Source organism: Lissotriton helveticus, chromosome 4_1, assembly GCF_964261635.1.
Source record: "Lissotriton helveticus chromosome 4_1, aLisHel1.1, whole genome shotgun sequence".
Lineage (NCBI taxonomy): Eukaryota > Metazoa > Chordata > Amphibia > Caudata > Salamandridae > Lissotriton > Lissotriton helveticus.
Window position 1 is genome coordinate 799174884 of NC_136063.1, and position 27796 is coordinate 799202679.

The 27796-nt window shown below is 49.3% G+C and overlaps 1 protein-coding gene across 2 annotated transcripts in view; it reads left to right on the forward strand.

The window, feature by feature from the left end:
- USP14 (ubiquitin specific peptidase 14) overlaps positions 1-27796 on the forward strand; it is a 325147-nt gene that overhangs the window by 95734 nt on the left and 201617 nt on the right. For both annotated transcript variants that reach the window (XM_078687445.1, XM_078687446.1), the window contains exons 10-11: positions 6303-6417; positions 9833-9898. In XM_078687445.1, the coding sequence (XP_078543571.1) occupies positions 6303-6417; positions 9833-9898 (181 nt within the window). The remainder of the gene's footprint in view (positions 1-6302; positions 6418-9832; positions 9899-27796) is intronic.

Consider the following 27796-nt stretch of genomic DNA (forward strand, 5'->3'; position numbering starts at 1 on the left):
ATCTAAATCTGCTCTCCCATTTTATAAAGCCTACTTACTTTAGCACTGCCATAACTTTTTCAGCTCATTTAAAAACTGAAATAGTGCTCTTTACTCTGGGTTTATAATTCACATGCAAGAATACACCATCTAAATTCATGGAATGATGAATTTTGGATTCTGAAAATGTTTACCACCGACTCTGCCTCCGGTGCCTGGGCGCGGACCACGACGTGGAGTCCTGCGTCGACTGCCGGGCCTTGACGAGTAAGGCTAGACGGGAGCGGTCCCGCAAGCTACTCGAGCTCCGGGTGTCGGCCCCGCGTCAGGAGCGGTCCCGGTCCGGCCGGAGGTCGAGGGAGCGGTCGAGGGAGCGGTCGCGGAGCCACCACGAGCGCTCCGGAAGTCGTCACCATTCCTCTGGTTCCTCAGGTAAGAGGCACAAGAAGTCGGGGCGTCGTCATCGTACCCCCGACTCCCCCCGACGCGGCCGGGGGTTCGGGTGCCCCCACCCCGCGGCTCCGTGTGGGTCGCCGACGCTGCCTGCTCCATACCCGACGGTCCCTGGGCAAGGCGCGTTGCGAGAGGAGATAGAGGAGTTCCTCATGGCCATGAGGGCGCTGTCTCCTCCGACGGGGCCTGCGGGGCCGGTGGTCCCGTCCGGTTCGGGTGCTCCTGCCCCGAGCGGTTCGGGTGCTCCGCCGCCGGCGGCTCCGGCCCCGGCGCCGCTGGGCCCTTCAGGGTAGACGCCGGCTGGTCCACCGGCCTCTCCGGCGCCGATTCCATCGGGGCAACCCATGGTGCCGCCTCCGCGCGGCGCCGGGACTCCGACGCTGGCTCCGGCCGGCGTCGGGGCTCCGGCTCCGGGCGGCGCCACCCCCATTCCCTCTCCTACTCCGGACGCGGAGTCGGACCGGCGTCGTCCGGCGCCGATGGGGCCCATTGACCCCGAGGAGCCGGTCTACATCATTCACTCCGAACATGGTGAGGATGCAGATTATGGAGAGGGTTGGGAGGGGTCTGAGGACCCTCTGTCACGCGAGTGTCAGTACGACGTGGACTGGACAGGTGACTTGGGTGATGCCAGTGGTCTGGACGATTCTCCTAACCCTGGTTTTGTCTCGCCTCCTACTGTGGCCTCGGAGGCTGGGGCTGCTTATTCAGTGGTGTTGATGAGGGCTGCCAAGGCCTTACACCTTGAGCTCTCCGTCGCGGTCGTGAGGCCTAACATCCTCACTGAGGTCTTCAAACTGCAGTCATGCCCACAGGAGCCTCTGCTGCCGTTCAACGAAGCCTTGACAGACGTTCTTTTGGGCACGTGGTCCAGGCCCGCTTCAGGTTCGCCTGTTGATAGGAACGTGGCCAGACGCCACCGTCCGTGTCAGGACGACCCCAAGTTCCTGTCCACCCATCCCACCCCTGAGAGTCTGGTGATCCAGGCCTCGACCTCTCAGACCGCATTCCCGTCGGCCCCGCCCGATCGGGAATCCAAGAGGTACGACCAATATGGAAAGAAGGTCTTCTCGTCCCTGAGTCTGGGACTGCGGTCTTGCAACACCGCATGCCTCTTGGGCCGCTACACCCACTCTCTGTGGGATACGGTCGCGGAGTGTCTGCCACAATGCCCGCAGGAGGTACGGGCAAAGCTCGGTCAGGCTATGATTGAAGGCCGAGACGCAGCACGATATTCCATCAGGTGTGGTCTCGATACGACCGACTCGCTAGGCAGAGCGATGTCCACGACGGTGGCGATTCGTCGCCACGCCTGGCTGAGATCCGCAAACTTTTCGCCGGATGTCCAAAATACTTTGATGGACATGCCGTTCGATGGCAGTCGCCTGTTTGGTGACAAAGCGGACCACGCGCTGGAGCGCTTCAAGGACTCCAGGGTCACGGCCAAGTCCTTGGGTCTCTCGACCCAGCGCCAGCAAACGGGTTCGTTTCGCTCCTTTCGTGGCCACGGAAGGGGCGGTCCCACACGTGCTGCCAGCCACGCACCGCAGAACACTTCTCAACGCGGTGGCGGCCGTGGCTTCCGCCGTGGAGGAGGTCGGGGACAACGGCGAGGTCAGACCACACCTCCCCCCGCAGCATCAGCCTCCAAATCCTCCTAGTCCGAGCTTTCAGGCCCATGTGACGCCAGTGGGTGGCAGGGTTCGCCATCACCACTCCCGCTGGCGCACCATCACATCGGACGGGTGGGTGCTGCAGCTCGTCCGAAGGGGCTACTCCCTCCCCTTCGAGAGCACTCCTCCAGCCATGCCACCGCAGAACCACCGTGTGTCGGGGGACCACTTGACACTTCTGCAGGAGGAAGTTACGGCCCTCTTGGCCAAGGGGGCCATCGAGCGCGTTCCTGGGCCAGAAGTAGGGTGTGGTTGCTATTCCCACTACAAGGGGGGCCTGCGTCCTATCTTGGATCTACGGAACGTCAACGGCTTCCTCCGAAAGGAGAAGTTCAAGATGTTGACTTTGGCTCAGGTCTTGGCTGCTCTGGACCCACAAGACTGGATGGTGGCGTTGGACTTGCAGGATGCGTATTTTCACATCCCCGTCCTGCCAGCCCACCGACGTTACCTGCGGTTCACGGTAGGCCACGAGCACTTTCAGTTTATCGTGCTCCCATTCGGCCTTACCAGCGCCCCACGGGTGTTCACAAAAGTGATGGCGGTGGTCGCAGCTCATCTGCGCCGGTTAGGGGTTTCAGTCTTCCCCTACCTCGACGACTGGTTGTTGAAGGCGGGCTCACCCCAGACAGTCGTCCACCACCTTCAGATGACGGCAGACCTCCTGCACGAGTTGGGGTTTTCCATCAATGTGCCGAAATCACACCTGTGTCCCTCTCAAAAGCTCCTTTTCATCGGAGCGGTTCTCGACTCGGCGCAGTTTCGGGTTTATCCTCCGGAACGGCGGGTCCGGGATATTCAGGCTCTGATTCCAATCTTTCAGCCGTTATCCCGGGTTTCGGTCAGGTTGACGCTGCGGCTGCTGGGGCTGATGGCTTCCTGCATCCTTCTGGTGCATCACGCGCTGTGGCGGATGCGGGCTCTGCAGTGGGACCTGAAGTTTCGGTGGGCCCAGCATCAAGGCAACCTATCCGACCATGTCCTGATCTCGGAGGGCACTGCGAGACAGTTGCAGTGGTGGCTTACGGACCGCGATTGGGTCAGAGGCAGATCCCTCTCCCTTCCCCAACCGGAGCACGTAGTTGTGACGGACGCGTCCCTCCAGGGCTGGGGAGGCCACTTGGGAGAGGCGGAGATCAGAGGCATCTGGTCTCCGGCGGAGTCCCGGCTCCATATCAACATGTTGGAGCTGCGGGCGATTCGCCTAGCACTGAAGGCATTCCTCCCCTTTGTCAACGGGAGTGTAGTGCAGGTGTTCACGGACAACACCACCGCCATGTGGTACTGCAACAAGCAGGGCGGAGTGGGGTCGTGGACCCTTTGCCAGGAGGCTCTGCGTCTCTGGCAATGGCTGGAACGTCAGAGCGTGACTCTGACGGTTCAACACCTGGCAGGTTCTCTGAACGCCAGGGCGGACGAACTCAGCCGTCGGTGCTCGGTGGATCACGAATGGCGTCTGAACTCGGACGTGGCGAAAGGCCTCTTTCTGCAATTGGGAGAGCCTTGGTTAGATCTATTCGCCACAGAAGAGAACGCGCAATGTCAGCAGTTCTGCGCGTTGGAGTTTCCAAGACGGCACTCGCTCGGCGACGCCTTTCGGCGCGAGTGGAGTTGCGGTCTATTGTACGCCTTTCCGCCTTTACCACTTCTGCCCAGAGTGCTGAAGAAGATCAGGCGCGACCGGGCCCAAGTTATCCTTGTGGCTCCGGACTGGGCTCGAAGGTACTGGTATCCCGAGCTACTCGGCATGTCTGTCGGTCCCTCGATCCGCCTGCCCCTTCAGGAGGACCTTCTGTCGCAGCAGCAGGGGACGGTCCTCCACCCGAACCTGTCCAGTCTCCACCTCCATGCGTGGAGATTGAGCGGCGACAGTTGAGGCCATTTGACTTGCCTCCTGAGGTTTGTGATGTGATTCTGGCAGCCAGGCGTCCCTCCACAAAGTCGGTATACGCCTGCCGGTGGAACAGATTTGTGGCATGGTGCACAGCAAAGGCTGTGGACCCTCTCTCTGCCCCTCTTTCCGAGATTCTCCTCTTTCTTCTCTCTCTTGCCCAGCAGGGCTCTGCTCTGGGCACTATCAAGGGCTACCTTTCTGCCCTTTCGGCCTTTCTAAGGCTGCCTGATCAACCTTCTTTGTTCAGGTCCCCTATTGTAACAAGATTCTTGAAGGGCATCACGCACATGTATCCACCTGTTCCGTTCGTGATGCCTCAGTGGGACTTGAACCTGGTTCTGACTTTCTTGATGTGTGCTCCCTTTGAGCCCCTTCATTCCTGTCCTCTCCGTCTTCTCACTTTAAAGACGGCCTTCCTGGTTGCCATCACCTCTGCCAGGAGGGTGAGTGAGCTCCAGGCTCTTTCTGTCAAACCTCCTTTCATGTCAATTCATCCAGACAAGGTGGTTCTGAGAACTAGACCTTCTTTCCTGCCCAAAGTAGTCTCTGCTTTTCACATAAGGCAGTCCATCACCTTACCCTCCTTCTTCCCGCCTCCGCATCCTTCAAAGGATGAAGAGCGGCTCCATCGTCTGGACCCAAAACGTGCGCTTTCATTTTATATGGATCGCACACGCCAGTTCCGGGTGGATGACCAACTGTTTGTTGGCTACGTGGGTGCGAAGAAAGGACGGGCGGTACATAAACGGACCATCTCTCGGTGGGTCGTTCTGTGCATCAAAGCGTGCTACTCTTTGGCTCGGAAGGAGCCTCCCGTTGGGCTGAGGGCCCATTCCACTCGGGCCACGGCGGCTACTACTGCCCTGGGCCGGGGAGTCCCTTTGCAGGACATTTGCCAGGCGGCTACGTGGGCCTCGCTGCACACCTTTGCGAGGCACTACTGCCTGGACAGTCAAGTCCGGAGGGATGGCTTCTTTGGCCGTTCGGTCCTCCAGGACTTTCTGGTGTAGGATTGTATTGGTTCGCAGACCCACCACCGGGGTTGGTATTGCTGGGGTATCTATTCTAAGGTAAGGAATCTAATACTAACCTGTTTCTTTCAGATGAACAAGTTACTTACCTTCGGTAACGATATATCTGTAAGAAACAGTAGTTAGTATTAGATTCCTTACCGCCCCGCCCATCCTCCCAGTTCTGCGAACTGATACCTAGGGTTAAGGACATCCCTTTCAGGGCCCTAGTTTCAAATGGCACCAGTGTTGGTTCTCACATGGCTCTGCGTGTTCTGGCGCGGAAAAGCTATGTACAAAGAACTGACGTCAGCGCGCGGAGGCGGCGTCTATATACTCCAGCGACATCATCACGGCGCCGACGACGGACGCGGAGCCGCAGGGGACGCCTGCAGACGACGCCTACCGACGCGCAGGGGTACTGCTACGCAAAAGTTTCCGGATCCAGACTGACGCCTGGGGATATTCTAAGGTAAGGAATCTAATACTAACTACTGTTTCTTACAGATATATCGTTACCGAAGGTAAGTAACTTGTTCGTTAGCTTCATTCTTCTTTATTTTTTTGTTGAATTTGTCATATGTTTAATTAGTTTTGCAGATTTGGACCCTTGTAGAGTACAATTTAAATCTGCGGTTCTGTTAGTTAACAGCATTACAATAATAATTAGTAATAAAACCTATTCACAAAGTTCGCTTTTTTTCGTACCATTGATTTGTGCCTGTGTGGGCTGGTGGGAATAGCATGCACACCCTAAAACTGTAGCTCTTTTGACTTTTTGATTATTTAATACTGTGCCTAAGCATTTGATGAGCTGCTGTAAACAATTTTTCGGTATGTTCAATATTCAAAGATGAAGAGAAATTAAGTGATTGGTTTCACATTCCGATAATCACACAGTGTCTAAATCATTCTCCCTAAATACATTTCACAGAATCTCTTTAACCGGGATGGCTTAATTAGGTTTTTATTATTGTTTTTCTTAATCAACTGACATGGACATTTTATTGCAAACTATTTATTTGAAAACAATGTAATTGAAAGTAGGTTTGAGTGCCAATCGTAAATGTGGGTGAAATGTCTTATTTGGTTTTGTTTTTCTATTTAATGATTATGAAATTGAATGTTTTCTTGGAAATGTTTTTTGTGGAAAAATAATATTCAATTAATTGACCTGTTATCCCATCAGATTGATGGTCCAAACTAAAATAATTGGTTTTCGGGCATACTTCTGCCTTAAACAGTATCCTTTTTCAAACAGTGCTCTGTTTCCCTTAACATCTTTTCTTCAAGTATGAAATGTACAGAAGCCGAAGAGGAAGAACCAGCAAAGGGTACAGAGAACCAGCTTCAGCTCAGTTGTTTTATAAATCAAGAAGTTAAATACCTTTTCACAGGGCTGAAATTGGTGAGCAGCGTGACTTCATTTGTACCGAAGATGATAACTTATGATGATATTGACATTGATGTTTTGGTGGCTTGGTGTAAAAGCCTGTTGTGAGTAATGGGGCTGAATTTTATTTTTCACTTTATCTACATGGGTTGGAATGAAGCCAACCAGTTAACAACTGCATTGGAACTATGTACAGAAAAAAACATTTACCGATTAGAAAAATAAGTAACATTGTTGCTGCATAAATTGAGATGTAAATGCACAGCAGCGCAAAACCTACACATTCCGGCCTGCTGTACATATAAATATATTGAGAATTAATGGGAATGTTGTCCATCATATAATGACTTATTTGACATACAGCAGTAGTTAACCAGTCATTGTATGAGAAGAGGATAAAAAGATGTATCTATTAAAATATAATAGAACTTCATACTTGATGAAGCAGTTGTGGAGAAAAGTAAACTATGAAACAATAATAAGGAGACCAACACAACCAACGTATTCTTGTTTAAATTATTCAGCTAATTTATTTTCAGATAGTTAAATTGAAGGTAATACTTTGTGGGAAATGAAAAGATGCTACCAAGTGAAAGTAATCTAGCAATTAAATGGAATCACCAGCTATGTGAGATTACTTGGACGTGTATTCCAGAAAGAAAAGTAATTTACTTCTAAACCTAGACCATGTGTGCAAAACAGAGTTGTTGTATGTTGGATCAATTTTTAGAAATGTACCCTACATCACAGTCCTTTGTGTGTAGCTGATGCCTCAACACACTGGGATTTAAGATGTACATGGCAAATGTTATCACTACCCTTTTTTAGACTTCGACTCTTGTCTGTGAAAGTCAGACAGTGATTTACTTAGTTATGTGAAATACTGGGTATGCTTACATTTAAATTGTAAGTCTTTACCCAACTGTTTTGCACTATGGTAAAACATGGCCAGTGTTTGATGTTAAGTTATGTGAGCCCATGGTTTTATATAACCGTTGTGCTGCTCTGGTGACTTCACAACTTTTCAGCATGGTTGGTATGTTTCACAGTGCCTACATTTGGAGGCTGGCCTGATTTTGGCCAAGAGATCTGGCATATATTCTATTCCAGTAGGACTTCTTTTGGTGACGGATTATCTGGCAAAATATGCTAAGTGTTTTATGAAGCATGGTTTAAAAGCAAACTTCTTAGATTTGAATGGTTATTGAGATTTTCATATGCCACATTTCTATCTTGTGGGGGTTACCTATGCAGAACTGTATTTTCCTGTGTGTTCAGAATTGCAAATATGCTTGTTTTCTTAGATACACTCTTGTTTTTGTGCAGTTTATTTATGGTTTCCCATCCAAGCTACTGACTGACATGCTTGCTTGCTCTGGCTATCCATGCAGCTGCCTGTACAGCATTTTGTTTCAAAATTGCAATAGTTAACCAACTTCTTCTTGAATATTTAACCAGAGGACATAGTCTTGATTTGCTACATCAAAAACGACCCTTGTTAAGGCATTGAAGTGGGGCTTCTTGCTTCGGGTGGGCTTTGCAGTACTCAAAATATATGTAGACGTGGGCCAGGTTTTAGATCACACACTCTCTCCCTTTCGGTTCATTGAAGACAACTGTCCATCAGAAGATATTGGAGAAAAATCTGCACAATGTAGTCTGACAATTTATTTTACTACGGCAGCAGGCAATGTCTGTTGTAAACATGTAGGAGCAGGCTAAACCATTCACCTGGAAGAATGTGTAGTTTTGTCACCAGCACTAGAAAACCAGACTTATAAAGGTTCTTCCTTCCTGGTCTGGCTGACATCTGAGAAACACTGAACCCATTTGTTGCCAGGTCCAATGACTTCAAATTGAATCCCCTGTAAAAGACAGACTTTGTATTACAAAATACAATATCACTTCTATGGAAGACTTTGAGGCACTATGGCCTTGAATGCTTCTGTCTTCCATTCCCTTGCAATAGAAGGGACTTGTAAAATGTCTCTATGTTAATTGACTTTGAAAATCTGGCTTGGATTAGCCTGCTTTGAGGTTGCAAGAATAGATCATGGTGCTTCCACACTATTGCATGGCACTATTCACCAAAAATTGAGCTGACGTGCTTACCCAGAGCAGTACTGGGGCTCTTACTTGCCACTGCTGGTCATCTAAACCAAGGGCTTAAGAAATATGTTCTTATGTGTACTTATTTGGGTTTGGGTTTCGTACAGAAATGCTTTACAAACATTACATCAAAAATAAGTAATTTTAACTTTTCTCCATCTAGATAGAGGACCGAGAAAAAGAATATGTCGACACATTAGATAGAAAGTAGTCTAACAAGGAGGTTCAACAGGGTAACTTTTTTTATTTCATAATTTCTTAAACTCCACCCCCTTTGTTCTCCTCCAGTATTTAATTGGGTGGCCTCCGACCACAGAATGAAGTACCACCAGATAACATCTAGTGAATTTACATCACCTCAGAATCGATGCAGGAGCCCAAATGGCAAAACTGGTGCAACAAATTTTCATTTACCAGCAGAAACTTCATTTGTTTATTCTTCACTGGTGGGGAGCAAAAATGAATACCTCAACAAATGGTGGGTTATCTCTAGGGACCCTCTTACCTGTTCACTAAAAGCACTGAATTGAGTCCTCCAACTTGCCACTTGTCCTCTTTCATCCATATCCTCATAGGTATCCATTTTGCTACAACCTACTGCCTGAAGTACTACTATGTCAGGCACAAGGTGCAGTATGATAGCTTTTGGTTGAGATGTGCCTGAGGTGCTTTGCGCATGTTCTTTGCATGTGGGTACAAGAGGTCAGAATATGATAGCAAAAGTACCTCTTCCTGAGGTGCATCTGTCTTATTGCCATGAAAGAGGAGTGTTCATACCAAGTGCTTCCATTTGTTCCCTTGTGATTTTCTTACAGTTTTGCAGCTGCATTTAAAGGGCTCTAGTTTGAGAGATCTACTGTTTGCTGTCTAAATATTCAATTTGACAAAGTATTCATTTTAATATCTATTTTTATTGCTTGTTATCTTGATTCCTGACGTGGACTTTGTGTGTTTGCAGCACAAGTTTTCTGTAGTGGATTTTTTGCTGAATGAATCTAGGCACACATAAGCCAAGTTAACCATTAACTTCTGCCTCTTTCTAGTGGATTCAGCTTGAAAATACTTGTTCAAGAAACCTCATCTGATGCTTGTATAAGAGTGCTGAGAAAAACAGCTGGTTTTGATTGTGGATTTTTTCTGAAGCAAGTCTCTTTAAAACCATGCTCTTTGACCTTTTTTCATAGTACTTTGTTGCTAATTCAGTCATTGTGTAGGTGCCATATTTTAGTGCAAGCAGACCCTCATCAGGAATATGTCCATTGTTCTGTGTCCCCTCGCCAGCAAACATTCATAACAAAAAGGTATCTTAATATTTTTTCAGCGTCTTCAAGAAGAGTTAACAAAACATTCTCCTTCGTTGCAAAGAAATGCTTTGTACATCAAATCTGTAAGTAATATTTTGTATATTGAAAGTAACTATTAAGTTATTTGAATATTGAGCAATATGGGTAAACCATCATACTTAAATGTTTTCTCTAAATTGTGTTTTCTGGATTCAAGACTAACAGTTTGGACTTTAACATGTTTTCGTTGAAGCTTTTTAAGGCCACAATTCTTTACATCTTGTTAGTGTTAAAATTCAGCATTTTGTTGTAGGGAATTGTATTTTCCTTTAGTTTTCTTCAGTGGTATTATTGATATTCAAAAATCTTTTCAGTATTATGCAATTAATAATCCATGAAGGCTTGGAAGTAAACTTAAATGCTCCTTTTATGTCTGTGCATTAAGTGCCCTGCCATACCATATCAACTTCTTGTGAGTATTTCTTAGAGATCCTATGGTCTCAATCGGTACCTTACCTGGAGGGCATTTCTTCCCCAGTAGTCACTTATATGTGTTCCTTGATAGCTAAGAAAGCTATTTGTATAGATAATAAGAACATTTTAGCTATGATATAATGTGTGTTTTGCTCTGGCTCCCATGCCGTCCTTGTGTTAACATTTAGCAGCATCATCTTTATGAGCTAACAGAGCGCCTGTATGAGTAACTTTGCTCACTCATACTCTCCTTTCTTCACCCAATCTCTACTCTTACATCAGTGTCCCGTAATCAGTAAGATCGTTTGTATCAAGCATACACCCCCAGATGTCCCCAATAGGACTCCTCAATACTCCAAATGAACATTCCTCTCTGCTTTCTACCACAAATGTTCTCCCCCATAGGCATGGCAGTTTATGAACAATTGCAGTCCTACCTGTTTGAGACCCTGGGCTGCCTGACTCACCTCCTAGTCATTATATACTGTACCCATGTATAACATATTTCCCCACTCTAGTGTTGTAAGTATTGCTGTCTGTTTCTCTAAGCCTATCGTACTTATGGGTGAGATAGCAAACTAAACCTAACCATGAAACAAAACTATTCAAAAGCCAGTTTTCACACTCCAAGATCAAATGGAAGGGAATCAGTTAACATGTATTGCTACAAAAAAGAAAAAGAAATGTCCACCAGCCATGTAGTTTTAGCTACAGAAATAGCTGCTCGATGGTACCAGATTGACCCTCAGACACTCTTCCTGCTCCGTGCCAGCAACTAGTCATAGGTAACTGGAAGCAACTGAGGGAAGGTAAAGGATGGGGAGTATTGGTCCTTAGTCAGCTCTCTGGGACAGTGCCATGCCTAAATAAGATGCCCCTAAAAGCTGCTAAACTGGCAAGAGCAGATTAAGAGTGTTCCATTCAGCAAGACCCTGAATCACTGTTAAGGTTTAATTCTGGAAAACTGATGTTCGAGGCATGTGGGCTGCTAAATTCATATCTTTTGCATAGATCGCCGCCTAGTGTTGGGTCCCGATGATCGCACATTGTTGTCCTGGAAGAGTCTTCGAAGTATCCTGAGATAGGTGGCTCCTCCCCTGGACTACAGTGCGCATGGGCATCGGCTCCATCCCCAGATTGTTTTTTTCCGCCATTGGGTTCGGATGCGGTCTCGACGTCTCTCTGTCGGAACCGAGAAAACTAGCTTCTTTAAGGCCAAAAGGCCTTCGTTTCATTACGTCGGTATTGTTTGCGTACGGTCTCGAGTTCTTCCGTCTCTTTGAGTCGGAATCTGCGGAGTCGTATCACTCTTCGGACATCGAGGCCTTCTCATCGCAACACGACCACAACTTTTCAACATGGAGCGGAGCCCGTTTAAATACTGTCCCGTCTGTGGGTCCAAATACCCACATATCGACGTGCACCCGGTCTGTAACAAATGCCTCTCGCCAGACCATAACGAGGACAACTGCATGGCCTGCTCCAGATTCAGGTCAAAGAAGACGCTCCAGCTTCGGCGCGCGGTGCGCCTTGAGGCCAGGCAGGCGGCCCCGGCACCAGATAACATCTTCGGCGAGTCGGAAGAAGAGGGCCTAAGCCATCATCTTGAAATCTCACCGCCCGCGACGGAGGTCGAGGCCGATCCCGAAGACAACGACGGGGTCGTGGATCAAGACCTTGAATACGTCGACGAGGTAGGGGACGTCGAAGAAGTTTATGGGGCCGCGGAAGATAGCTCAGGGGATGAGCTATGCCCCGAAAGTTACGTGGATCAGGCTCGGGTCACGGGATCGCCACTCGGCCTTACCCAAGACCCTGCACCGCAAGCCACGGCCCCGCCTTCAGGCCCGGCCACGGACCTACTTGCTACGCAGCCGGTATCGAAACCGAAACTGAAAGCATCGGTATCGACTACGCCTAAAATGGCCGACCCGAAACTACCGGATTCGAGTGCACCTAAGATGGCGGTCGTTCCACCAAAAACACCAAAGCCTGCTACCTCATCGGCTCCGTCGGCCTTCGGTCCACAGAAGTCGAAGAAAACTGTCGATTCGACAGTGCCGAAGTCATCGGCGGAGGAGGCATCCTCTAAGAAGGTTGTCCGGCACGGGTCGACCGGGGCGACGCCGGCGAAGTCCACAAAAGTCTGCGACAAGCATGCAGTGCCGACTGGGACGCCGTTAGTTGGACGCGTGGTTGAGACGGAGTCTGCAAAATCACACGGATCGAAGAGCGGAGGCTCAACACATAAGTCCAAAGACTCTGTGTCTACGGCTGCAGCATCGACGTCTAAGATTCCAAAGGGACCACAGGACGTCGGAACCGAGGGCAAGGTGAGGGCCTCCTCGTCGGCGCCAAGTGCCGCTGTGAGTGACGCATCCCTCATCGCCACTTCACTCCAAAGGATTCGGGATAAGGCCTCTGCGACGTCGGCTCCGGTGCCGTCGCACCAGAAGCCGATGGACATGCCGGCGAAGCCTGCTTGCAAGCTTCTATTCATTCTGCCGCCAAAGGAGGCACCAAAGGCTTTTGCGCCAAAGACGGCGCCAAAGACATCGGACACTTCCGCGTCCACTGGACTATTGGGGAGACAACTCGACTCAGGAGACGATTCTGAGCGTTTTGTCGACGCAGACACGGGCAAGTTGACCCTTTACAAGCGGAAGATCACTTCCCAACCAGTGGACTCCTATGTTATCCCACTGAAGAAGAAAAGGCCTGCACAGGACGTTCCAACCCTGGTTGAACCTATCCAGCCTCCTCCTAGAAGGAGTCCAACACCTTCCCCCGACCACTCTGAGGGGGAGGAATATGGACAAGATGACCAGTACACTTTCCCCATCAATGACCCCGATGCACAACAGGATTCCTATGACGACATAGGTGACCAAGGAATCCAACATGTGGGGCAAGACCCACAGCCTTTCAGTGCACGTGCATCCCCAGCAGAGGACTCTGCAGGATTTCATGCACTCATTGAACGGGCAGCTGCTAATCATGATGTGGACATGCATGCTGACCCAGTGGAGGAAGATTTTCTATTTGACACTTTTTCAGTCTCTGAGAGGACTGTCAAGACACTTCCTATGCTCAAAGGTGTCCTTAAGCATGCTGCGGAAATCTTTAAAGAGCCTACCAGGGCGAGGGTGGTCAATCCACGCATCGAGAAGAAATACAGACCAGCACCTGCAGACCCTGCATACATTCGGGGACAGTTGCCACTAGACTCTCTTGTGGTCGCAAATGCCCGCAAACGGGCAAACTCCCAGACAACGGGTGAAGCTCCTCCCCCAGACAAGGAGTCTAAAGTGCTTGAGGCAGGGGGCAAGAGAGTAGCTGCGCAGGCTGCTAATTTCTGGCGTATTGCGAACACACAGGCGCTATTGGCACGTTATGATAGGGCGCATTACGACACCCTAGAGCAACGTTTACAACACCTGCCTACGCAGTTTCAAGAGGGTACCAAACTGCTTATAGAGGAGGGAAAACTCATCTCCAATGCAGCAATAAAGTGTGCACTTGATGCCGCAGACACAGCAGCTAGGGCTATTAACACTAGCGTCATGTTGAGACGACAAGCGTGGCTGCGCATATCTGGGTTTAAACCAGACATTCAAACAACCATACTCAATCAGCCCGTCAATCCTGATAGACTGTTTGGTCCTGATGTTGACACCACCCTCAAAGATTAAGAAAGACAACGAAACTGCTAAGTCTATGGGGGCCCTTCAATCGCAACAATCCCGGGGCAACACTTTTCGTCGCTCAGGTGCACGTGGAGTCACCCGAGGACAGATGGGTCAACAATCACAGTTCACTAGAGGTGGAGCACAGTCCTCGTACCCCCAAGCAGAATAAAGGGGGTTATAGAGGAAACAGCACCAGAGGACGTGGCAGAGGAAACAACAACTCCCGTTCCTCTGCCCCCAACAAACAGTGACTCTCTGTCACTGCCCCCTGACCATTTAACACCTGTCGGGGGGAGACTCCAGCAGTTCCTGCCAGTCTGGACAAACATCACCACAGACAGGTGGGTACGGCAACTTGTCCAGTACGGTTATTGTCTAGAGTTACAGTCCACTCCACCCAACATTCCACCAAGGCAACGGCCTATGTCCGCAGAGCACTTGCACTTATTGCAGCAAGAAGTAGTGGTGATGCTGCAAAAAGGCGCACTCGAGCTCGTGCCAGTGGAGGAGGAAGGCACAGGGGTCTATTCCCTGTAATTCCTTATTCCAAAGAAGGACGGATCTCTCAGACCCATTCTAGATCTGCGTCCCCTCAACCTGTATATACGATCAGAACATTTCCATATGCTTACACTGCAACAGATTCTTCCCTTGCTGAACCAGGGGGACTTCTTGGCAACCTTAGACCTCAAGGATGCTTATTTCCACATACCGCTACACCCGTCCCACAGAAAGTATCTCAGGTTCACTATCCAAGGCAGGCATTATCAGTTCAAAGTCCTACCCTTCGGAGTGACCACAGCCCCAAGAGTGTTTACCAAGTGTCTGGCGACGGTAGCGGCGCACCTCAGGAGGCAGAACATCCATGTCTACCCCTACCTAGACGACTGGCTCGTTCAAGCCAAGTTGGAACAACAGTGCGCCGCGGACATGTCGACTACCATTCACCTCCTTCACAATCTGGGCTTCTCGCTGAACTACCCAAAGTCGCACCTTCAACCGGCACATGTCCGGCAGTTTCTGGGCGCGACGATCAATACCCTGACGGCCATGGCTCAGCCAAACAAGGTCAGGATAGACAGCATGCAGTCTCTAATCCAAAAGTTCAGACCACAACACTCGCTTCCAGCGAGAGTGTTCATGCAGTTGATTGGCATGATGGCCTCCTGCATCTTCATAGTCCCTCACGCAAGGTTACATATGCGTCCGCTCCAGGAGTGCTTAGCAAATCAGTGGACACAGGCTCAGGGACAATTGACAGACCTAGCGTTGGTTACCGGTCGGGCGTACAACTCTCTGCATTGGTGGAATCCACACAACCTTTGCAAGGGCCGACCGTTCCAAGAGCCAGTGCCACAGATTATCCTGACAACGGACGCATCTCTCCAGGGATGGGGAGCTCATCTGCTCACTTACACAGTGCAGGGACTATGGACAACGCAGCAACAGAAGATGCACATTATCTATCTGGAACTGATGGCAATCTTCATGGCGCTCAAGTCCTTCAATGTACATCTGTGCAACAAGGTAGTGTTAGTCCGGACGGACAACATGACAGCGATGTACTACATTCAAAAGCAGGGAGGCACCCACTCGCCGCAGCTGTCTCATCTGGCTCAGAGCATGTGGAAGTGGGCCATTCAGAGGAACATTTTCCTCATGGCAGAACACCTCCCGGGCAAGGACAATCAGATGGCGGATCTGCTCAGCAGATACAGCCATCAAATGCACGAGTGGGAGTTACATCCGTCAGTACTCCGCCCGTACTTCCAGCAGTGGGGTCATCCGGAGATAGACCTGTTTGCCACAAACGAAAACGCAAAATGCCAACACTTTGCCGCCAGGTTCCCTCACCCACAGTCGCAGGGGAATGCGATATGGATGAACTGGTCAGGCAAATTTGCGTACGCTTTTCCACCAGCCCCTCTGATACCGCTGGTGGCAAGAAAACTAAGGCAGCACTCGTTGACACTCATCCTAGTTGCTCCAACGTGGGCACGCCAAGCATGGTACACCACGTTTCTGGAACTCTCGGTGGTGCCGCATCAAAGGCTGCGCCTAACGCCCAGGCTTTTGACGCAGAACCATGGAGACATTCAGCATCCAGATCCGCAACTGCTCAACCTGGCGATCTGGCTCCTGAAGTCCTAGAGTTTGACTACCTTCACCTACCTCCAGAATGCATGGACATCATCAAGGAGGCAAGGAAGCCGACTACCAGAGCATGCTATGCTGCAAAATGGAAGCGTTTCGTCCTTCACTGTACAGCCAATAACATAAACCCGCTAGATGCATCTATCCCTAACATCATTTGCTATCTGTTACATCTTTACAAGTGCAATCGAGCCTACACTTCCATTCGGATACATCTATCCGCCATAGCAGCTTATCTTCAGAACAGGCAACATCTCTCTGTCTTCAGAGTGCCTGCCATTAAGGCCTTCCTTGAAGGTCTGAAACGAGTCATTCCCCCAAGAACACCGCCAGCTCCGGTGTGGAACCTCAATGTGGTCCTCACCAGGCTGATGGGACCACCTTTTGAGCCACTGCACTTGTGTGAACTCCAGTTCCTAACATGGAAAGTGGCTTTCCTTATTGCTATCACTTCACTGAGACGTGTCAGTGAGCTGCAAGCGCTCACGATCCAAGAGCCATTCATACAAATTCATCCAAATAGGGTGGTACTACGTACTAACCCCAAATTCCTTCCGAAGGTGGTGTCACAGTTTCATCTCAACCAAACTATTGACTTGCCTGCATTCTTCCAAAACCCACAAACGGTGGCGGAAAGAATGCTCCATACTTTGGACGTTAGGAGGGCGTTGATGTACTATATTGACAGGACACAACACTTTCGGAAGACAAAACAACTTTTTGTTGCCTTCTCGCCACAGCACAAGGGCAACCCTATTTCCAAAGCAGGAATAGCCAGATGGATTGTTAAGTGCATCCAGATCTGCTATCAAAAGGCTAAACGCACCTTAACAATACCCCCAAGGGCGCACTCCACACGCAAATTGGGGGCATCCATGGCTTTCCTGGGGAACATTCCTTTAGAAGACATTTGTAGAGCAGCCACATGGGTTACACCACATACCTTTACAAAACACTACTGTGTTGATGTGCATTCCAAACAGCAAGCAGCTGTTGGGCAGGCTGCTCTCAAGACACTTTTTCAGGTTTCTGCAGCTGGCACGGGCAACCGCCGCTAATGGAGGGACTGCTATATATTCTATGCAAAAGATATGAATTTAGCAGCCCACACGCCTCGAACTGAATATGCTACTTACCAGTATGCATCTGTTCTTGGCATGTAGGGCTGCTAACATTCATATCGCCCACCCTCCTCCCCGGTGCCTGTCGCAGCTGCAGACATACTCTTGCATTCAATCATTAGCATGGACATCCTTTACACTTTTCACTCCATCTCTGCCACAATGGCTAAAAACAATCTGGGGATGGAGCCGATGCCCATGCGCACTGTAGTCCAGGGGAGGAGCCACCTATCTCAGGATACTTCGAAGACTCTTCCAGGACAACAATGTGCGATCATCCGGACCCAACACTAGGCGGCGATCTATGCAAAAGATATGAATGTTAGCAGCCCTACATGCCAAGAACAGATGCATACTGGTAAGTAGCATATTCATTCCCTTGCACCCAGTTACCTAAAGGCTTTGGCTAATTAATGAACTGCTGATCAAAGCACTGTTTCAGAAATGTTAATGCTTCTTTTCCCCAAATGATCTGCTGTCCCAGCTACCTATTAATGTTTGATCTCATACCATTATAACTGCTACAATGCAGGCACTCTTAAATGCCTGTGTCACTATAATTATCTAAAGACAAAATGTTGCATTTGCGGCTCTAGTCGTGAAATAAAAAACCCTTTGCCCTTTGGAAGCTGGAAACTGTTGTTGAATGTTAAGTTTACCCCACCAGGAGACTTTTATTCCCCCCCCAAGTTTTTATAAAGCACAAATTGTCACCTGAGATTGCTTGTGGAATGGGAGGAAAAAAGAGTAGGGAGACAGTTGCAGCTTCCACATTGGTCTTGGGGAATGTGGTAAATTGTTCATAGGAGGCCCTGTGGTCTGCATGAGCGAAGGAGATGCACGGCAGGGTCCTGTGCGGGAGAGCCCAGAGCACCAATAGTGAATGTGCTGTTCGAGGCCAGCCAGGCCTAAGCATCAGTAAAAGGCCCTGCATGCCCGTAGCAGATAGTGGGAGCCTCACCCGTCTGGTTGTGTATCAAGCGACTGCCTCAGTCACCGCCAGCTCACTGCAGCAGGTTCTGAAGGCCGCCAGTCGCAGGAGGCCACTCTGCATTGCATGTACACTGCACCACATCATGCTTGTTCCCTTCCCACGCTGTGGAAGTAAGGTAGGTCGCAGTTACGCCTCGTGGCACAGGCCCCCACCTCTTCGTCCGCTGCCAAAGCAATGTCGAGTCACAATAGCGATATTCTTGCCATCCCCACGGCGAATAGGTTGCGGCTAACAAGCTTTCTTGTCACAACTGATGGATAATGGAGAGGATGGTAGTGGATTCGTTTGGCGGGTTAAATGAGCCGCTTCAGAAAACGGCCATTTTACTCGACAGCTGGCCAAGCTCCCCACATGTTTCCATCATTGTGCAGGGCCTAAATTAGCTGCTGGGCCCATGCACCAGCACAGTGGGTTGACCCCACATTAGTCACCCACAATGAGTCTGAGCGGACACTGCCCAAACATCCGCCCTGTGAGCCTGCACCCAATGTCTGCGGTGAGTGAAATAAAAAGCATCTTTATTGGCCAAGCAGTTAATCGTGGAGGTGCTCACGTCCGCATCAATGCAACAGCTGACATCAGTACCCTGGGGGCGATATGCGACGAGCACAGCTGTGTCATAGGACGAACTGTGAAATGTCCTGAAGCTGCATGAACATCCACTGTCCTCAAAAAAATAAGTAAACCCTTTGAGAATTACAAAAAGTGTAAAATGCTGCTTATTACCATTGTACAAATGAACTAGTTTTTTAAAAACAAAACACATTTAAAAAATAAAAAAACAGGGGGGGCGTGGCTAGCGGCCGTGAACGATGGCAGCTGCCTGAGGGAGCTCCGGAGGCGATGTAGCCCTCATCAAAGATCCGCACATTTATCCGTCTACACACAGTCCCCCAAGGCCACACGCTGGGGCCGAGGAACGGTCGGTAGCCGCCGGCGCAATTCCGGTGCCGATCTGGTACCGGATTGAACTCCAGTGAGTCGGAGGCATTGATGGGGCCTTCCCTCCACGCCGGAGCCGGGCCTAAATAAGCGGCCGGGTCCGTCGCGGCCCGAAGGGGAGAACAAACAGCCCAGAGAACGGCGGTGCTAACGGACTGAGCGCACAGGCGGGGAACGGCGGAACAGAATAAGCGGTGTAACGGCCCTCACCACAGGGGAACGGGTCCTCTGGGCACTGCCTGAAACAACATGAGGCCTAGTGACACACACGCAGCCGGGGACTCGATTTTCCAGGTCCCGGCCACCGGAGCTGATACTGCGGGACTGGGGATTGCAGGTGGAAGAAAACCGCAGATGGCGATGGCGCCAAGAAAGTGATTCTAGACGATATAATGGCGGCGCTCACGCAAGTCCAAGCTACAGTAGGTACAATCTCAACAGATGTTTCATTATTGCAGGCTGATTTTCAGAAAATGGCAACCAGAGTTGCAGACGTCGAACAGGTCACCAAAACACTGGTTGCGGACACGACAGCACTGAAGAAGACGGTGTCCAGGCTCGAAACCAAAAATAAGTCACTGATGGACAAGCTGGACAACCAGGAAGGACGCTCTCGCAGAAATAAAGTCCGCATCCCTGGAATTCCAGAAAGTGAAGGTGCGCCGGCCATGGATCTGTATGTTGAGGATCTTGTGCAGACCAGGTTACAACCGAAGGGCCTCTCCAATTTCTTCTCCATAGAGCGGGCGCACAGAGTCCCGGGAGGGAGACCGAAGCCAGGAGCACCTCCTAGACCAGTGCTTGCACGACTGTTCAATTTTAGAGACCGGGATGCAATATTACAGGCTGCCAGGATATCTCCCCCAATACGCATCCTGAATTCAACGCTATCCTTCTTTCCTGACTACACGGCAGGTGTTTCACGGAGGCGACGAACCTTCCTGGACATTAAAAAAGAGCTGCGGGATAAGGGCCTGCCCTATTCAATGATCTTTCCGGCGAAGCTCCGAGTTGTGGCCAACGGAAAAACTTGGTTTTTTTTTAATCTCCTGATGAGGCCCGTGACTGGCTTGACGGATGGCGTAAAATGGAAGGACCGTGTCGCGGGCGCAGAGGCCGTGAACATCGCAACGACAGTGGATCCGAGAGCAGCCGGGAACAACCACGCGAAGAGGGGGACGACAATCGGCGACCTGACATGGAGGACCTCGGACAAGGCTGAAACATGATTACAGGACACTGACTCACAGTATAACTTTCCTACAAAATCGATAAGGCGGCGGTGGCACCGGCCTTGGACACTGGGCCACGGCGGGCTTTGGAGGGAGGAAGGGCCTACGTTCCTCCTTGGACTTCCTACCCCCTTCACGCAAGTACCACGGTTGGGATGGGCTTCAAGCACTCTGCTGAGTTGGGGTGGCGGGGAGTTCAGAGTCCGTCGGGCAGGGAGGCAGGGTGGGGGGTGGGGATGGGAAGTTGGGATTTTTGGACATTGCATTTCTTAGCTCTTAATTGTAATAGTAGAGACACGAAGGAAAACACTCATATTGGTAGCACCACATCTAGCACGACCGAACTGTGGCACACTCCCACTATTTACCACGATAATGGCGATACACACAATGACGGATCCTACCCGAGACACGGCTCCTGAGGCCACTGTGACCCCTCTCACGCTGCTCACCTGGAATGTACATGGACTGGACTGGGTGACAAAATCAAGAGAGGGTTGGTGTTGCAAGCATTGAAAGGTCAGGCGCCCATGTTAGCACTCCTACAAGAAACACACCTCACAGGCTCGGCTTGCAAAGCTTTATACAGGTGGGGATACAAGATGGTGGTACACTCTGAGTTCTCCACCAGTTCCAGGGGAACGGGGATCTTGGTACGCAAAAACTCTTCCTTCATTGTACTTCAGTGTCGTACAGATGATCAGGGTAGATTTGCAGCACTACAGGGACAATGGGAAGGTAAACTTCTCAATGTAGTTTCGGTGTACGTACCTCCGGCGCTCCACGCAGTGGCGCTCCCAGCACTGGGAGAATTCCTACTTCAATTGCCGGCAGGAGACCTAATAATGGGAGGGGATTTTAATGCCATAATGGACGCCAGCGTGGACAGGCATTCAGTAAGGGGACAGACGGCGGGAGTCTCACGCTTGCAAGGCTTTACAGAAGCACTGGGACTGGTAGACGTTTGGAGACGCTTCCACCGTGCAGATAGGCAATATACGTTCCACTCTAGTGTCCACAATAGTCTCTCCCGCATAGACTACTTCATGCTGTCAGAGGCCAACTTACAGAATGTCACTGAGGTAACCATCAGACCCAGGGGCATCTCCGCTCACTCACCCGTGCTACTAACCTTCTCCTACAATCATAGGTCCCGTAAGAGGATCTACCCAATCCACCCCGGTTACTTACAGGTCCCGACCATACGAAGAGACATCCGCAAGGCCACTAAACTTTTTCGCAGAAAACACAGCATCGGTGGATTCCCCAACAATCCTATGGGAGGCCTATAAGGCAGTAATTAGGGGCCAGGCCATACACTCCATCACGGGGCACAAACGAGAGAAACGGAGGGAACTTGCAGAGCTGGAACTAGAAGTACACTTAGCAGACACCAAACACTCTGAAGACCGCACTCCTGATTCAGCGCATGCACTGCACCTTAAGCAGCAAACATACAGGGACTATTTGAAGCAGGCGACTGTATCCCACATCGTGGCAACTAGGGACAAAATATGATGTGGGGGGGATAAGGCGGGACGGCTCCTGGCGTGGCTGGATAGGCGCGAGAGGGGCACTAGAGGAATAGTGCAACTGCAAGCAGCGGAGGGACAGCTTACGGCAGATCCACGGGCCATAGTACATGCGCTGGCGGGCTATTTCCGAAAGGTTTACACCTCAGAGGTGGATCCCTCGGCGGCAGAGGGGGCGGCCTCTATGCACGACACAGACATGCCCAAACTCAACCAGATCCTTTGACTGGGTGTGAGTGTTTGATTGGTTCGGATGCTCCGTCCATCACCACCCCCTTTTGTACCGCTTTTGGCCGCCATAAGTGTGGCAGGGTATGCTCAGACGTGAGTCCCTTGCTCACTTTGCCACTGGATTCAAGCAAGCCGGGCTGAAGACGGCTGCAATGCCAGAAACCGGTCCTCGGAAGCTTGTTTCCGGTCCAGGGAAGGCATGGCTTGGCAGTTCGGGCTGGACTGTTCCCATGAGGCACAGGGTCAGACTGATTTGCATATAGCCATGTCTGAACTGGGGTGGCAGAGTGGGCTAAAGAACGGTGATGGATTCAACCCAGATCTTTTGACTGGGTGTGAGTGCTTGATTGGTTCGGATGCTCCGTCCATCACCACCCCCTTTTGTACCGCTTTTGGCCGCCATAAGTGTGGCAGGGTATGCTCAGACGTGAGTCCCTTGCTCACTTTGCCACTGGATTCAAGCATGCCGGGCTGAAGACGGCTGCAATGCCAGAAACCGGTCCTCGGAAGCTTGTTTCCGGTCCAGGGAAGGCATGGCTTGGCAGTTCGGGCTGGACTGTTCCCATGAGGCACAGGGTCAGACTGATTTGCATATAGCCATGTCTGAACTGGGGTGGCAGAGTGGGCTAAAGAACGGTGATGGATTCAACCCAGATCTTTTGACTGGGTGTGAGTGTTTGATTGGTTCGGATGCTCCGTGCATCACCACCCCATTTTGTACCGCAAACTCACGCAAGTGGCAGCATCAGAACTCGAGGCAGATATCATAGTGGAAGAGATTCGAACAGCGATCCGCTCGTTGCATTCGGGCAGGGCGTTGGGGCCCAACGGGATCCCGATAGAATTGTACAAACTCATGGCAGACACTGTTAGTCCGCATCTTCTGAGAATGTACACAGATAGTCTGGAAAGGGGCGGGTTCCCTCATGACCAACGATTAGCCACGATAGTGGCCATCCCGAAACCGGTAAGCCTCCGTCCGAATGTACTTCGTACCGCCCTATCTCCCTCCTTAACGCGGAGACAAAAATTCTTGCCAAGGCTCTGGCAACCCGATTACTGGCACACCTTCCGCAATTGATCCACCTAGACCAGTCCGGCTTCATGCCCAATAGAAACACCGCTTTGAATCTTCGGCGCATTGGCAAGGGCATCGGTCCTGTCCGAACCAGCGGTGGTCCTCTCTTTAGATGCGAAGATGGCCTTCGATATGGTGGACTGGAATTATCTATTTGCGGTTCTTTCCCACCTGGGCCTTGGCCTGAGGTTTTGCTCCTGGGTACGCCTCCTTTATACGAATCCGATGGCGTGCGTAACTGCAAAGGCCATATCTCTGATGCCATCCCACTGGCGAGAGGGACGCGCCATGGATGCCCCCTGTCGCCACTTATTTGCATTAGTACTAGAACCCCTCACAGCGCGCATTAGAGGTCACTCCTTACTAAACGGCATTCAGTGGACAGAGGGGTGGGAAGACCGCGTCTCCCTGTACGCTGTTGACATTTTGGTGTATATGACTAAACATTTTCGAATTGCTTTATTCGATTTTTTGTTTAAAATCATAAAAGCGTACAGTTTAAAAAATACAATCATGATTAAAAAGAAACATACATATGAAGTATCAAATAATCTGCATGTTAAAAAAATTTAAAAACATTTGCTCACCCTGTAGAAATGACTATCTTGGTAATAGCATACTGTACAGTAAAAAAAGTTAATAGGTGTTGCAGTACTTAGAATTGTTATACGTTAAATCAATACTGTTAAGCGCGGGGACACTACGATACTGCGGTACGCAGACTCCTCTGCCCATCTTGGTATTATCCTCATCCGCGGGTCTAGGGGCTGGGATATATGAAGTGCTTGGGTAGAAATCGTGAAGGTCCCAGATAGATATGGGGCCATCACCTTCTCTGGGAGTCCAAGTTTGAAGGTAAGGAACAATATGTCTACTCCTAAATCTTATTAGTACCAGGTCACCAGTGATGTCTTTTGGGAGGGGACCTAACCAGCCCACTCTCCTCGCACTCACGATCCTTCCGTCAAGATCATGGGGCAGGGGTCTATTTTTTGTTAGCCAAAACTTGACCTTATTTAACAGGTCATGTAGTCTCTCTGTTTTTCCCTGTTTGAGTTGCGGGACTCCCGAGAGGACGCACACGAATGGAGCGGCCTCTGGAGGTAGATGAATTCGAGAAACCCTATTGCGGTCTACTCTGGTAACAATATTGTGCACTATAGTGGTTTAGGAGGGGCTTCAGGAACATTTGGGGGCAAAGAAGAGGAAACTATTAATTGGGTTTGAACAGCTTTGTTTTGTATAGTTGGGTTAGGTACGTTCGGGGGGACAATTGTCAAGGGATGATTAGATGTTACAACTTTGGTAGAGGGTAACAAATTAAGTTTAATTGTTTCCTCAATCCCTGTCATTTTATCCCCCAAGGTGTTAATTTTATCAATCGGGATATATGATAGATTTGATCAATTGTTCGATCGTAGACAATAAAGCCATCTGGGAAATGGGTGCTAGCTCGTCTGATTTATTAGCCACCTCTGGATTTGGGGGGGGGGGGAGTTAGTAGGAGACAAGGTAGGACTAGAGGGCCCGTTTTGTAATTTTAGTATTTTAGGTTGACTCATTATATTTGTCAATAAACAAAAAGGGAGAGGTCAGATCAATTACAAAAACCACAAGACGGAGTCAAATGAGGATCACACACCCACTTTGGGTGGGAAAGAAAGCCCTCACACACCGACCTAGTCAGTGTCATGCTTCATCATCGGGCCCCACCAAAGAGGCCGAGTGCCTCTTTGGTGTGCTGCGACGCCAGAAAGACTGCGGAGCTGGTTTTGTGTGGAGGGCGTGCTGTGAGGTAAAGTTAAAATTAAAAGTGCCTAAAAAGGTATCGGAAAAATAAATTTTAATTAGTGATCCCTAAGGCACAGAAAAAGTATTGTGTATGAATTTTACTGCCAAGGTATTAGGATTGGTTAAATTCATAAATACATTACATCAGTCAACATGTTTCTGCCATATGGGTGGTTTAAATTTACCAAGGCATTCATCAGGACTAAACCCCGGCGGTATGGACTCTCTAATCGTCCACCCTAACCTGGGGACGTGAAAGTGAAAACTAAAAAAGGTGAGAAAGTGCTGAAAAAAAAGGAGAGCTAGTAGCTCGATCCAAAAAATACTCAATTGTAGAGTAGATCAGCACCTGTGAAGTAAAAGACACAAACAAACAAAGACAAACATACATAAAATCAGTATCTGCCTTCATGTTTTATCATGGTGGTACTTTTGGAAGAAAAGATCAATGACTCTGACCAAATTCCTCTCACATGTGTAACCACATACAATAGTCTCTCAAATATGATGAAAAAAACAATTAATAGACACTGGAGCATTTTGACATCATGCAAAGATAACTGGGAGAAACCCCTTTTTTCTTTCAAAAAAGGTCGAAGTCTGAAAGATGCCTTGGTGCACACCCGCCCGAAAGAAAAGTTACCCGTTGTGACACCTACAGTAACCGCTGCCTGGGGCTTGCCCAAAGTCTATGGGCACTATCCCTGCTCTGACTGCAGCGTTTGTCACCTCACAGAAGCGACCAAAACACTATCGCTAGAAGCAGGTAGGATATGGACTCAGAGAGAACATACTAATTGTAATACAACCAACGTTGTCTATCTGATTACTTGCCCTTGCCAACTCCGCTATGTCGGGATGACAACACGCAAAGTTAAATTGCGTATATGTGAACATCGTAGCAATATAAGATGTAAAAAGGTAACAACTAAGCTAAGCCGACACTATCTTGAGAATAACCACACACCAAATGACATGAAGTGGACTGTAATTGAGATGGTGAGGGGAACCACGAACATAACGAAGAGACTCTTTGAAAAGGAGCAACGTTGGGTGTATCGCTTGGGTACCAATAATAACGGCCTGAACGATGACATCCCGTGGAACTCTGTGTTATCTTGAAAATAATTGACTGTGAACCACACCTTTGGAGTTAGCTGTCATATCTCTCCATTAATACTTCTTCACGCAAACCTAATGCTAATGACCACTTAGGTTTTCCGAAAAAGCTCTCCCCATAACTAATACTCTGGACATTTTTCTGTTTCATTTATTTCTCTCATTGCTGCCCCAGGATACTAAAGCCATTTAGCTAGTGGAGGCTTATACTATTTGACATAGCCACCCCTGTTTTTTAAGATTTAGACATACTCAAAGTCTTCTTATTAACTGGAAAGGCGATGTGAGACTTTGTTCCCTTCAAATGATTTACACGGGCCAATAGTGTAACTATTTACTCCACCGGTATATTTGCGGTATATTTGCTGACTAATGTGACACTCACAACCAAGTGATGTGACATTGATGAAGCACGAACGATCCGGTCAGAACGCTTAGGCTAACTCGGCACGCTTAAGCTAACGCGATTGGCCTCGGAATCCAAGCCTCGCTCTGGCTGACGGCCGCGCCTCTCCTGAGTGGGTGGGTGCGTTCCAAACCTCGTTTTGGTTGGACACGCCCACCCGGAAGGGCGCGACTCGGTACACTGGCGCTTTATACACAGAGCTACCGGCCCCGCTCCCCATCGTCGGGGTCCGGTAGCGAGGCAACTACTAGGTTGGACAGTGGGTTGTGAGCGCTGAGGGCGTAAGTGGACCACTTCTACAGGAATGCTACCACTCTACAAAAAACGAGCTAAGTAGTAATCCGTCTATACGGAAGTTTCATGCTAACCTTCCTTCTTTTACAGGATGTGCCAGGCACGCTCCCACCCCCCTCCCGAGACCCATGGTGCAAATAGCGCCCTGTTTTAAAGTGAGATATTTTTCGAATTACCATCAAAAGAGGTCACAGACATTTTGTCCATTGATCCCTTCATAAGGAGTACACAGATTGTGTTTTTACCCCATTTTTCGTCGTATTTTAAATACACCTCTAGCACTGCACTTCCCAGAGTTAACGCTACAATCCCCACAGGGCTATCTGGATGGTGTTAATACTTCGTGTCTACTTTGGGAACACCTCATATGCCACTTATTATGGAGCACCATGATCAAACATGAAGGCAGATACTGATTTTATGTATGTTTGTCTTTGTTTGTTTGTGTCTTTTACTTCACAGGTGCTGATCTACTCTACAATTTGGAGTATTTTTTGGATCGAGCTACTAGCTCTCCTTTTTTTTCAGCACTTTCTCACCTTTTTTAGTTTTCACTTTCACGTCCCCAGGTTAGGGTGGACGATTAGAGAGTCCATACCGCCGGGGTTTAGTCCTGATGAATGCCTTGGTAAATTTAAACCACCCATATGGCAGAAACATGTTGACTGATGTAATGTATTTATGAATTTAACCAATCCTAATACCTTGGCAGTAAAATTCATACACATAATACTTTTTCTGTGCCTTAGGGATCACTAATTAAAATTTATTTTTCTGATACCTTTTTAGGCACTTTTAATTTTAACTTTACCTCACAGCACGCCCTCCACACAAAACCAGCACCGCAGTCTTTCTGGCGTCGCAGCACACCAAAGAGGCACTCGGCCTCTTTGGTGGGGCCCGATGATGAAGCATGACACTGACTAGGTCGGTGTGTGAGGGCTT